This window comes from Myripristis murdjan, chromosome 8 (assembly GCF_902150065.1).
Source record: "Myripristis murdjan chromosome 8, fMyrMur1.1, whole genome shotgun sequence".
NCBI lineage: Eukaryota > Metazoa > Chordata > Actinopteri > Holocentriformes > Holocentridae > Myripristis > Myripristis murdjan.
This window is the reverse complement of record NC_043987.1, coordinates 29,694,552-29,707,701: the sequence shown is the minus strand read 5'-3', so window position 1 is coordinate 29,707,701 and position 13,150 is coordinate 29,694,552. Positions and strand designations below refer to the sequence as shown.

Below are 13,150 nucleotides of genomic sequence, written 5' to 3'. Positions count from 1 at the left end.
TTTGATAAACTAGTATACATTTTAAAGCTTTTTTTTTTTTTTTATCAAAGTGCTGCTTGATCCACCTATCGAGGCCTATCTATCTATATCTTAATATTAGTTTTATGCCACTTCTTGGAATATTCAAGTATAACATTTATGACTTGATCACTTTTAATAAAATCCCCCACCCTCCTTGTTAGCCTATTTTCAACCTATTCTGTTTGCAGTATTATTATTATTTTTAATTCTAATTCTGTCTTTTGTATTTGATCCTGTACTATCTTCTGATTACATACTCTGTAATTACGCCCTGTATAACTTACTATTGTTGTTCTAATTCTAATTTCTATTGTTGTCAGTCCGATGATATTGTTTGCAGAGTTGTTATTTTTTTCCTTTTCTTTCCAAGATCAGAATATTTCACAAAGCGAGGTACAAAATACGCGTATCATGCCCAGGCTGTGTCACACTGTAATAGGTGCAGGTGTAACATGAATATTTTATTTTAACGATGTATAAGCCTCATGTTGGACCTGTAACTTCACAATAAAACAATACAGCCATGAACAAAATCGTGCAGCTTGGCCTCTGAATCTAACAACCCTGAATCTAACTTCCTCTGCTGGGCCAGGCCTGGTTCTTACAGTAATATCATCATGGCGCAGCTCTTGGCCACAGTTTGTCAAGCTGTCTTTCTGCTGCCGGGCTGAATAATTCAGCTTTGGTGTGGGTGAAAGCAGGTGACAGAGGAAGGCTATCTATTATGTATTGTAGGAAGGTGTTAGCTGGATGTTATTTGGTGCTGGCTGGCAGGAGCCTGCAGAAACCCTCACACCCTGATGAGCACCGCCTGCCCAGTGATCACATGTTGCTTATCTGAATGCATTTTTTAGGGACATTTTGACGTGGGACATCCTGATGCAGGAGTAAAACGGTCCAGCAAGTCATGTAGGTAAGTAGATAGAGAAAGTCATTTTAAGCACAGAGGGAAACATCTCACACACACACGTTGCCCAATTCTCAGCGTTTCAGCACTTTCACTCAAAACCACAAGATTAGCTGGAAATGAGTGAGGCCTGTTTTTTTTTTTTTTTTTTTTTTTTCTGAGGCTGAGATCAAGATGTTCTCCTTACACATGCAATCTGATACCCAACGCCTCTCGTTTCCATTTCCTGGAGGTGCTGCTGTCCAGTCACCTGACCTTTGTGTTGTCAGTATAGTGGCTTCTCTGATTGGTTGAAGAGGATCCCCCCTCGGGAGCATTTCTCCACCAAAACAAGGGGGAGGGAGTCACATTAAAGCTCCCCAGTCAATGATTAACATTGAGCCAATCTTGACAGAGTGGACTTTGTTTCCTCCTCCTTGGGATGTTCTGCTTGTTTTCTAACCCATGCGGTGACCTCCATATTGCCCCTGTGACTCACAAGCCGGCCCCCCCACCTGCCCATCTATCCATTTGTATATGTGACAGAGGTCTGAATGCTGGTTCAGTGTGAATTAACACAGTAAACACACGACTTAAAGTTTCCACAACAGCCTATGGAGGTGGGGGCCCGCCGGAGAGGCTGAAAGGAGCTGTGAATGAGCAATCAGAGGCTGTAAAAGTCCATTGTAATGACTTGTTTTGAATTGTTTGGAAACTCGGGTGCTGACATGGTGTGGGTGGCAGGGCTGTCATACACTTTCTCTCAGGAAAGAATCAGCAGTAGGAGGTCTAAATGTGCATTTTGGGCACATGGATCCACCTGTATACATCTGAATAGAAAGCATATGCCAGTGACGCTTTACTGGAAATCCTTATGATGCATTATTAACATTATAAGCTCAATATAAGCAGTAAAAAAAACTTTTCCACGACATGATCAACACACCAACATCAGAAAATTATGTTCAGATTCAGATTCAGCGATCCATAAAATATTCAAGGTTTGTGCATCTTTTTATGCATTTTGTCTTCTATGTCAAGCTTTATGTTTCACTTAAGATGCTTTATAAGGCCTTATTCACATTAGACCAAGTATAATTTTACAAATCTGCTTAACATATTAACTTTCCACTTAATCTTGAACTCAAAACATGCCTCATCCATCATTACATCAACAGATGTAATTACAGTGAACCTTACCTCTGTAAAGTCTGGAAACGCTCATGGGTGTGTAATTGGATAGTGTCTAGCGCCCTCATCTGTCCAAGAGCTGTCATTGCTTTTGAGCACAAAAAAGTGGAACAAAGAATGACTGTGCATTTAAGACTCTGCAACAAGGAGTTCAAGTCAGTTTTTGTGTATTTTCTTTGTGCTAATCTTTGCTCGAATTCACTCAAGGTTAACCTTTTTCCAATGGGAAAAAAAAAAAATCAAACTTAGAGCTTTATTATGGCCTTAAACTGAGTTTAAGCGGTTATCTCGGACCACTGCCAATTCTTTTCTTTCTGATCTCTGTAGGTGAAATAAATTGCCCTTAATCTCTTCAACCCTGCTGCTCCCATCGATGAGTTCGTCATTACAAATACACGCTGTGCGGCTGAGCTTTGTTCAAACCAGCAGAACCTTATTTTACATTCTAGCGGAGATCCCAAGGTTTCCAAAGACACCAATTATGTCCTGCTGAGTTACATGGAAATGTGCATAAAATGATGCATAAGACATCTGGATATTTTGTGTTTGATGTGATGCTGCAGCCATAAAACAATTGCATGTTGGGTTTGAATATTTCACTCAACGTAAGCTTGATGTGGTTTCAGTGAAGAGCTGCAACCAGCGGATACCGAATATGGATGTAACATCGTCATCCAACATGGAAAAATCAGTTTGTTTGTATTTTTCTAACTCTGAAGATTCTTCAGGAAAATTCTACTGCAAGTCAGAGATCAAAGGGTTATTCATCTTTTTCTGCCAACCACATCTCATTCTGTCTGGTTTTTCTTTTCTTTTCTTTTCTTTTCTTTTCTTTTTTTTTTTTAATGCAAATCACTAGCCAGAATATAGAAGCTGTTGCAGCTAATGGAGCACAATATAGTCTGCATATAGTCACTGTTTGGTCTGTTAACTCCTGATGTAATGCACCTTTTTAGTTTGGATCAAACAGCTCAAGCAGTGTGTGTTTTACATGCAGAGGCTCAGAGGCTTATTTTAGTAAATCCCTCAATTTTATTAAAAAGCTGGTATTTGTGTGAGTGTGTGTGAGTGTGTGTGTATGTGTGTCTGCCCCCACTCCGTCTGCATGCCTGCCTGCCTGTCTATCAAGTCCACCGACCCACTCCGCCTGCGTCTTGCCCTAATCCCTGCTCTGTCCGGAGTCAGGGCCGGCCCTCCCACCCTGCCCCGGCTCTCTGTGAGGTTCCTGTGCTTGGCTGCTCTCGGCCTGACCTCTGACCTCTGCTGTTCCTGGAGGTGATGTGATGGAGGGGCGTCAAGGCGGTCTGAAGAATCTGACTTGAACCATCCAGGCTGGTCGGGAACATTGACCCTTACAGGGCCGGACAATGAGTTGCATCCTTGGGGTGAATTTTGCGGTCGAGTGGAAACAAGGGTGCTTAGAGTGAAAGTGCTCGGAGACCTTGGCCATGTTCCTGCTCGCAATCGCTCTCCTTCTGTTGTCAGGCTCTGATTGGCTTGTGCTTTTTTTTTTTTTTTTTTGCTTTTTGTAGATCCTCACCCAACTTTGAAGCAGGCAGCAGGCTATGGACCCAATCTAAGACTTTCAAGTCTGCCTGTGTGTGCAATCTGCCATAATCTCAGTTCTCTTAGGATTCTTGTGTCTGTGCTTGATAATCTAGCTGCATACAGGACATATGATGACAACGAATGAGAACACACTGTTCTGGCACCATTTCTGAATATATTTAATCAGTAACAAACTAAAAGTTGGACCCGGCATTTGGACTTACAGGGGGGGCATGTGTGAAGGAATGCACTTTTGTGCATAAGACAGAAAGGGAGAAGAAGGAGAAACAAAAAGGTTTGGCCCCTTGAGCGTTCTATTAGTGTGGCTGAGTGGTTTCCTGAGGCACTTGACAAAGGCAACTGTAAAGCAATAAAAAGGCTTCCTCATCCCTGGAGTCCTGTCCCCTCTTCAAAGTTGGATGTGGAGCACCATGCGCTCCTGAGCAACTTTGCTGCTTTAAATGGGTCAAAAACGCTCCAGAATGCCTTATCTTCAATGCCGCCTCACAGTTTGCCTTGTGCTCTCTGTACAATGCTTTTCTTTTTTTTTTCTTTTTTTTTTTTTTGTACGTGAGCAAAAGGGATAAATATTCAAATTCAGCCTCGCAAACTGGAACTGAACAACCGCTTTCGTGAGCAAAAACACAAACATATTTTTGTTGTCTGGCCTACATACTGTCCTCTGTTGTTAGGAGAATATCAGATTGAATATGGAAAGTTCAGGAATGCCACCCATGAGTTACAAAGAAAATTCAGTGGAAAGGGGCCTGCAGATATCAGGTCAAGAGAAAAAGAAACTATATCAGTGGTTATATGGGTTGTGGATAAATGTTATCCTTTTATTTAAACTGATATACTACAATAAACGCCTGTTTAACTTCCAGACAAAAAGAGAAAGAAAAGGTGAAGTTGTGTTGATGATTTTGCATTGAATTATAATTTCACTGTATTTTGCAATAGCCCATTTTAAAAACTCATGTTTGTAAACATGCATTAAATAGATATCTAGATAGATCTGTCTAACATAACTGCTGTATTGCACTTGTTTTTGTATTTGATTCATGACTTTACCATGTTGATTTTTGACTTTTTATTTTAATGCTTCCCATAGGCCTACTCAATTGTTTTGCATAATTTTGCATACTGTCGCTGCTCTATTTGAAATGCATCAGCTCCTGCCTTGTAATGATCGATTATTTGTTTGCTTCACCTGTTGCACTTTATTTTTTTAAAAGTGCCGTGCAAATAAATGTATCATAGGAAAAATAGGATAAGGCTGGGAGAAACACCTGTTATTAGCCTGCAATAGTCTATTCTGTAATTGGGCTCGTTTGTAGGGAAATTAAATAGTCGTAAAAGAGCCAAGAGGGACCCCTGGGGTGCCCCTGTCCCCAGTTTGAGAACCCTCTGCCCTACAGAGCCAGAGTTGACTTGAGAGTGATTAAAAATGAAGCGCCATAGAAACCAGCAGGCCAATAGAAGCACGGGAAGCTGTTTACAAGGGGGTGTACCGTTTCTATGGTTGCCGGACAAACCTCCTGCACCAGGTATTAAACAGATCCTCCAGCCGCTGCCTGCCGTTATAAAGACTTTACTTTACAGAGCTGCGACTGAAGAAGCGCCGACCAGAGCGCCAAGACAATCCACAGGAATTTCTTTCTTTCCTTTTTTTCCGCTCTCTCTCTCTCTCACTCTCACTCTTCCTCTCTCTCTCAGGAGTCAGTCAACAGGTGCAAAATCCCACTTCAAGCAGGTTGGGCCGCAACTGGAATTTAAAAAGTCGCAGTTGGTTTGGAATTAAAGCTCCTTTCTCAACATAACAGCTGACAAAAGGTGAGTTTTAATGTTTAATTCAAGGAGATAAGATATTTTCTTGCCAAAGTGATACCAAATAATACCAAAATGATACCAATGATTTGTTATAATAAATATCTAAGAATGCGGGATATTATTTCTATCAGAACTGAACGTTGAAAGTTAAATTTCGTAGTTTATTCTAATGCTATCAAATAAAATAATTGCATAATCAGCCTAATGATAGGCCTATATTTTGTATAGTACTATGGTATTCACCATAGGCTACTGTTTTATGTTATCAGTCTAATTATTATTTGATTATTCACTGTATAGTAATTCTTTGGTTCAGCTCTTAAGCGAATGAAATTTTAAAAATGGAGGTGATCGGTGGATTCAGTTTAAGCTGTTTCATCACGAGAACCGCTCGACTTTAATTTAGTGAATTTCTTCCAGAAGGAGGTCCCATCTTAATTATTTGGAGGTACATTATAATTATTTTATTTGACGGAGGTTTTCATAGATTTTCATTCCTTAATTCCCACGAGTTGGTCTGAAGCCTTTGATGCGGCTGGGGGTGATGAGCGCTCCTTACTGCGCTGAGCGTCAAGTGCGCCACTGAGTTTTTCAGGAAAGTTCTCTGACCTCCAGAGAGAGGAGGCTGCTCCACTCAGCATTTCACACTTCACTCGTATGATCCTCTCTAAATGTAACTCCCACGTTTTGACATAATCCACACATCCAGGTGCTAGACAGACATCGCGTATAGGAACTGAATGGGAATTGGAATGGAAATGACCGATCTTTCTATTTGCGCGCGCGCGCGCGCGCACACACACACACACACACACACACACACACACACACACACACACACACACAGGCTCTGTTTTCAAATAGGGCCGTCACTGTCCTGTTGCACTTTGTTGAAGCTGGTGTATATTTTCCCTCCTGTCAGGCAGTGGCAGGGGGAGGAGAAGGAGTGGAGGGGCAGACAGGAGAGGTGCCGGAGAGCCATGCTGTCTCTGAGCTGTGCCGACCCCTGGCCTGAAGGCTCAGTGGGGCTGGAGGAGGAGGTGGTGACGGCCGCCGTCCAGGCCGAGGAACGGGACGGCCTTAGCAGCAGCAACATCAACACCAGCTGCTGCAGCTCGGCGGGCTCCGTCAGCCTGGACGACAGCCTGACCAGCCTGCAGTGGCTCCAGGAGTTCTCCATCCTCAGTGCCAACGGGCCTCAGCAGGCCCCGCTCTCTGCCCACCACCAGCCTCACCTCTTTGGCCACCAGCAGCTGGGCTCTGAGGCCCCGGCGTCCCCTCTGGCCGGGGACCCCGCCTCAATTGGCATGCCCCTGACTCCAGGGAAGCCCACGGCCGCAGCCTACAGTCGGATGCAGTCCCTGCCTGGGATCGTGGCCCACGGCCACTGTCCTGATGAGGTGGACTACAAGACCAACGCCCACATCAAGCCGCCGTACTCCTACGCCACACTCATCTGCATGGCCATGCAGGCCAGCAAGAAGAGCAAGATCACGCTGTCCTGCATCTACAAGTGGATCACCGACAACTTCTGCTACTTCCGCCACGCTGATCCCACCTGGCAGGTGAGGGACCAAGCACACACACAAACACTAGAGCCTTCAGATACACAAACACATGTTGGCTACACACACATAGTCTACTTCACATATGAACACAGGCACATTTTTTGGCTCAATATATTGGTAAACTGATAAATTGGTCTCAACCAAATACAAATATACTCTTAAAAAAGGAGTCTATGTGGCTAATTTCAACATATTTATACTACTTTCCATATGTTGTGCACACATGCACATGCACATAGGCAAACACATATACATGCACGCATATACATCCATAATACTGTACATACATATATACACAGACTCTCTCTTATGCTCATTTCCTTGTTTTCTTTCTACACATTTCTGTCTTCTTTCTCTCACTTATGGTCCCTCCTTCCTTTCTCTCTCTCTCTCTCTCTCTCACACACACACACATGCACACACACATACACGCACACGTGCACATCTATTTACAGAGACAGGCTCATTAGACTAAGTCTTGGGACAGTCACTCAACAAGGATCTGCTGTTTGCCGCTCTGTGGCGTTCTCCGATGGGGCCAGGTCACAGTTGAGCACATTATTTTTTTTTCCTGTGTAAGCAGCAGTAAGAAGTCCATTTCAGAGGAAGGTAATATATTGAGAGTTCTGGGCCAGCTGCCACATTCTGAAGAAGTATTAGTGGCTTGGCTATGAGAGTAATTACAAAACTGTTGTGGCACAGCGATGGCAGTGAAAAACTTCCCTCCTCTACAAATAGGCTCCATAGAAAAAATGAGCTGTAGTGTTCAATTACTTTTTTTTTTTTTTTTTTAACCCACTGCATTTGTGTATTAAAAGCTGCAAGGATTTTCTGCATGAGCAAAGAGAGGCCATTGGGGGGAGGAGTAAACCAAGGGCAATATAGCATCAAAAGCGTAGATTCCCCCTTGAAAGGGCAGGAATTTTCAAGAAAAGTTTAATTTGCTGGATAAATGATTGATGAACCTGTTAGCTGTACTCCCTTGTTGAAGCGTCTGGCTCAGACATTTCAGAGCATTTTGTTATTGTAAGTCAGTACATGGGGCAGATAATATTTAACAAAGGTCATTGGGTCACCGCTCCATTTAGACTTCAGTGTGTGTGGCAGGGGGCATGAATGCAAGGGTACACAACACATTAATGTGATGCATGGTTCTCTGCTCTTCCTGCCTCACCTCAGAGAAATGTGCAGTCGGTTTGAGGGTGGCCTCAAACCGTTTGATGAAGCATAATCAGCGTGTGAGCTGTTGTGTAAAACACCTGTCCCTGTTTTCAGAACTCCATCCGGCACAACTTGTCCCTGAACAAGTGTTTCATCAAAGTGCCGAGGCAGAAAGACGAGCCAGGGAAGGGCGGATTCTGGAAGATCGATCCGCAGTATGCAGAGCGCCTCCTGAGTGGTGCTTACAAGAAGAGGCGAATGCCACCTGTCCAGATCAACCCTGCCCTGCAACACAGGCTGAGGGTCAACGCCCAGCCACAGTCCAGAGGCCCCTACAGCCTCACAGGTGGTCAGAGTGGCCTATGCGTCACCCTGGAGTCCCAGCAGCTCCTCAGGGAGTTTGAAGAGGCCACTGGTGCCGACCAGAACTGGGACCCCCATCTGGCAGAGGGAACCATGCTGGGGTCCTGGCCGGTGGGCAAGGGAACTGGCGGGCACAAGAGGAAACAGTCACAGGGCTCCAGAACTGGCGGCTCCAAAGCTCCCCGGCGATCCAGCTCCCCGCTGCTGCCTGTGGACGAGCCGAAGGAGCTGGGATCTCTGAAGGGGAACTTTGACTGGGACGCCCTGCTGGACTCCGCCCTCAACGGTGAGCTTAGCCTGGACGGAGGAGGACCGCTGAGCCCCATCCCAAAAGAGGAGGACCTGACGGTGCGGGGAACACACGTCAGCCCTGTGGAAGCCCCCGCCGGGATGGCAGACATCCACGTGTTGGCGGAAACCCAAAGGAACAATGAAGTGTCAGACTTTGATGAGGAGACCTTCCTCGCCACAGCCTTCCTGCAGAGCCCCTGGCCAGAAGAGGAGGAACAAGGCCGCAATGATTTCCTTTGTAGCTCAGCTGTTAACCTGGACCAGCTGTTCGACCTGGGAGACTCCCTGGGCGGAGACCTCAGCACCCGGATTGACACCCTCCTTTGAGGAATAGGTGCTTGCCAGGTTCTCCTTCGGCCCCAGTGACCCTTTGAACAAACTGTGATTGCAACAAAACTGTAGAAAAGGAAACAGCGTATAGGAACGAACCTTTTACACCCAAGCAACGCTTGAGCAACAAGAGTCCTTTTCAAAATGTTTCAAGTATTTTTAGAGCGTAATTTTGATGCTGATCAGTGCTGGCTCTTCTCATGGATGCGTGTTCTCGATGCCTACTGAACAAAGATGCCACAGTGTACTGCAATAGTTCACATCATTACAGGATTTAAAAATAAACAACAAAAAAATATGTTGAATCCCCATTTTGGGAACCGTGAAATTGGACAATAAATTTTGTCATAAAGACTTGAGAATAACAAACAATCCTTTGGAAGCAGGATGATACAACAGAGTCTTTGTTTACATTGTTATCATGCATGTTGTTTTCACTAGATCAGACTAGACGTTTGATGGATCAGCAAAAGGGCGATACCACAGCAAAGGGGATCTACCCAAATGAGAGGATGAGCGTAGGTGAGCTAAATGTCTTGGCTTTCTGATGATAACAGAGCAGCTGATCCAGACTTGCCTTGATGAAGATGAGGAAGTCGTAGCACTGGATCCGTGGCCAGGGCCGTGACATGAAGATGTGACTGACAGTGATGCAGCGCCGGTTGTTTGAAAATGGGAAGTTAAGCATATGAACATGTGAAAGATAGGGCGTCAAAACACATTTATGAGTACTTCAATTCCTAGTGAAGGCCTTTTGAGAATTTATGTTTTTATAAGATGTCTAAAAGGACTGTGACAGCAGCACTATGAGGAAGAATGAGATATTTGCCAAATCGTGTTTGGTTTCGGAGTGATTTATTAGTTTTCTTTTGAGTGGGGTTTTTGGTACTAACTATTCTCTGTATGCATTTTTTTTGTTTCGAAATAATTAAGATCAATTTACTAGATTAATAATTATACAAGATGAGTTTTTTTTTTTAAGTATCACAATTGTGTCACATGCACGGCAGCAGAGTTACATGACTTCTTGAAGTACTTAATAACCACTTTCTTCGCTCCTGTGACTTTCTAGCAGAGCACAGCAATGAGTAGCCGGGTCACGCAAGGCAGTAGAGGACAGATCTGAGCGTCACGTCGTAAAATTCAAACCAACACAAAACAGCTCAAGGCAAAAAAAAAAAAAATTCCCACAAAGAACCACCAAGACCTTAAAATGCCCACTTTGGAAAGGCCACAGTGCCTTGTAAATGAATACCTGACCTTCTATGTGCCAAGAACAACACTTGGGGCTTGACATGGTGGCAGTGTTACAACGCTGTGTTTTCATTAAAAAAGAACAAATGCATTTTTTTCACCCCTTTTTTTCATTTACTTTTACTTGGGAACATGAGGTGATGCAGATACTGAGAGCGGAAGAAAAACGAACAAAATAACTCGTAGTTTTGTGCAGCTGCTTCTACTTCTCCCTACACGTTGAGATCTTTTAGGACTAACTAAAGCAAATCACTTTGTATGCAAACAAGCTATAGTCTTAACTTTTGAAACTGTTTCAGCTCCATTTGTAGCAGTCGTCTGAAATAACTGCTCCTGGTTTGTTTATCCTCTGAAAAGTGTGAAAGTGCAATCAATGTACAGTGATACCTGTTGTATTTTACATTCAGTGGTAGGAGTCGATTCATGCGGTTTACTTAGAAAGGCCATTTTCCACCATGTAGTGTATTGTGAGGCGCGAATACACTTTGCTAGAAGAAAGCGCCCTCTGTAAAAGCATTGTCACCATGACATGTTGTGTATTAGCTCTCCCATCGGATCAAATAACACTTGTGCTATGAATGCTGACCCTAATATTAGCATCTTACCTCATGATTGGTTCTGTAAAGGTGTTGTACAAGGCACTGGATGCATTCTTTTACTTTCTTTTTTATTTTATTGTTTTCCATCTTTCTTTGACAATAAAAAAAAACTTCAAACTTAATTTTTTCTGCATCTCCGTTGTCTAAATGATACATTTCTGTGCTGCTTGCCGTCCCGCACTCCCTCTCTTTCACTGTTCGGGCTGTATGGGTGAGATTTACGCTAGCCTTTTCCTGCTCATCTCTTGTGGGCTCTGGCTGTGCTCAGGCACTGGATGGGTAATAGTAGCAGGGGGTGGCTGGGTCTCTCTTTCAGGGCTTTGTCTGTGCTCAGTCAGACTCTTGTTCCCCATAGCGCTTGGCTCTGTGGTCCCTCATCAGGTCGGTGTGGGGTCTAACGGGGACAAGTGTCCCACGGCCCCATATATCACTCCCTGTCTGCCTCGCTGTAGACCACACCGTCTCCCTGACCCTGCCGGGGATTAGCGAGGTGGCTCGCGTTCAGAGAGTCAGATGAATAGCCGCAGTAATCAAATGCAAATACACCGCATGTCATGAAGACTGCACCCCACCCGAAGGCTGTGAGTAGTCAGGCTCTCTATCAGTGATCGTGTCTGTCTGTCTGTTGTCATGTCACTGATGAGGTAATCATGGCTGTGAGATAGAGGACAGCGATAATGTGCTGAAACACTACACCTCTGTATGATGGACACCCAACACTCCGCGGGAAGGGCAAGATCCTCCATCTTCATGCCCGACCGTGATGCTCTTTCCCTGGAAAGGAGAGCTGAAGTTTCCCCTTCCCCCCAGCCTGAGCTCCTGCAGCCCCCCTGGACGGCTATCACACACTGGACTTAGCTCTCCAGCTGGATTGCAGGGCTCATAATTATAATGTGGCCTGCTAGTTAGATGAGAGGCCTATGGTAACCTGATGCAGGTATTATTCCCCAGCCCTGCTGACGGCTGCAGGTAAGGAGAGCCTCCTAGTGAAACACTAGCCCCTGCCGCTTGCTCCAACCCAGAAACGCTGCAAACTGAAAGTGCTAAACGGCAACACCCAGCGTGGCTAGGACGATGACGTACACGTTCACACAAGGGTTTAACTGGAGTGGGTTTCTGAAAGGCAGCACTGACATTTTTAGGCTGAAATTTCGTGCCAATATTCATTATCTTTATATTCTCATGAAAATATAGCATTTTTGTCAGAATTTCAGAGTTCCATTTGTGTCAGGGTGGGAAAGCCAGCTTATTCATGGTGCACACATAGGCATAAGAAAACTCAAAACCCAATGAAATAAAAAAAACACTGCAACAGAAACTAGAGATTCAACTGGAGTTTTGTAGTTTTTTGTTGTGTTTTGTTTTTTCCTAGACAGCAAAAATACATTAATATGCTTAATATTAACAACAACAGGACAATTAAATACATGTGTTTGGCTATGCTGTGGAGCTAGCTTGTGGAGGAGTGCACTCAGATGAATGTCTCCTCCTCTCTGGTGGGAAACTAGGCGGCAAACCAGCCCTTTTATCACCCACCAGGAGAAGGGAAAATACAGAGGCACTGCCTGTGAATCTGCCCTCCTCCAGAGCTCAGACTTGGACAAAAAACACGTGAGGAATTAGCACTCAATTGCAGATAAAACAGGTTTTTCAAAGGTTTTGAATCACCACAACGACAAAGGGTCCTTGATCATACAGTCATAACTGTGAACAAAAGATATGAAGCTGATAGGCCCAGTAGTCTGCAAGATTAGCTGCAGACAGATACACACAGCACACAAACAGACCGACACACACAGACTATCTATCACTGCCTGGTGGAGATAAATATTGTGCCAGATATTTGTAACACCTGAAAATAGCTGGTTTTCTACATTTTATTGTTTTTCTTTTGTTTTTGTTTTTTTTATTTTTTTTAAGTGGATCCATGTGCCTACTATCCACTCAGTCTTGACCAGCGGCCCATTTTTGAACCAAGACCCACCAGTTGATAACCAATAAACTCGACCATCGTGTGACACTACATTTCACACTTTTATTCAGTGATAGTGGGCATTCTGAAATAAGACAGACCTTTAAATGAGGAAATAATTTACCAAATAAATAAA

General features: G+C 44.1%; 1 protein-coding gene across 1 annotated transcript; it reads left to right on the top strand.

Annotated features, from left to right (window-relative positions):
- Window positions 1-6,456: 6,456 nt before the first annotated feature.
- On the top strand, window positions 6,457-9,186 carry foxj1a (forkhead box J1a). Its single transcript, XM_030058657.1, has 2 exons — window positions 6,457-7,041; window positions 8,320-9,186. Exons 1-2 carry the CDS (start codon window positions 6,457-6,459, stop codon window positions 9,184-9,186), a joined length of 1,452 nt encoding a protein of 483 aa, XP_029914517.1.
- The last annotated feature ends 3,964 nt before the right edge of the window (window positions 9,187-13,150 follow it).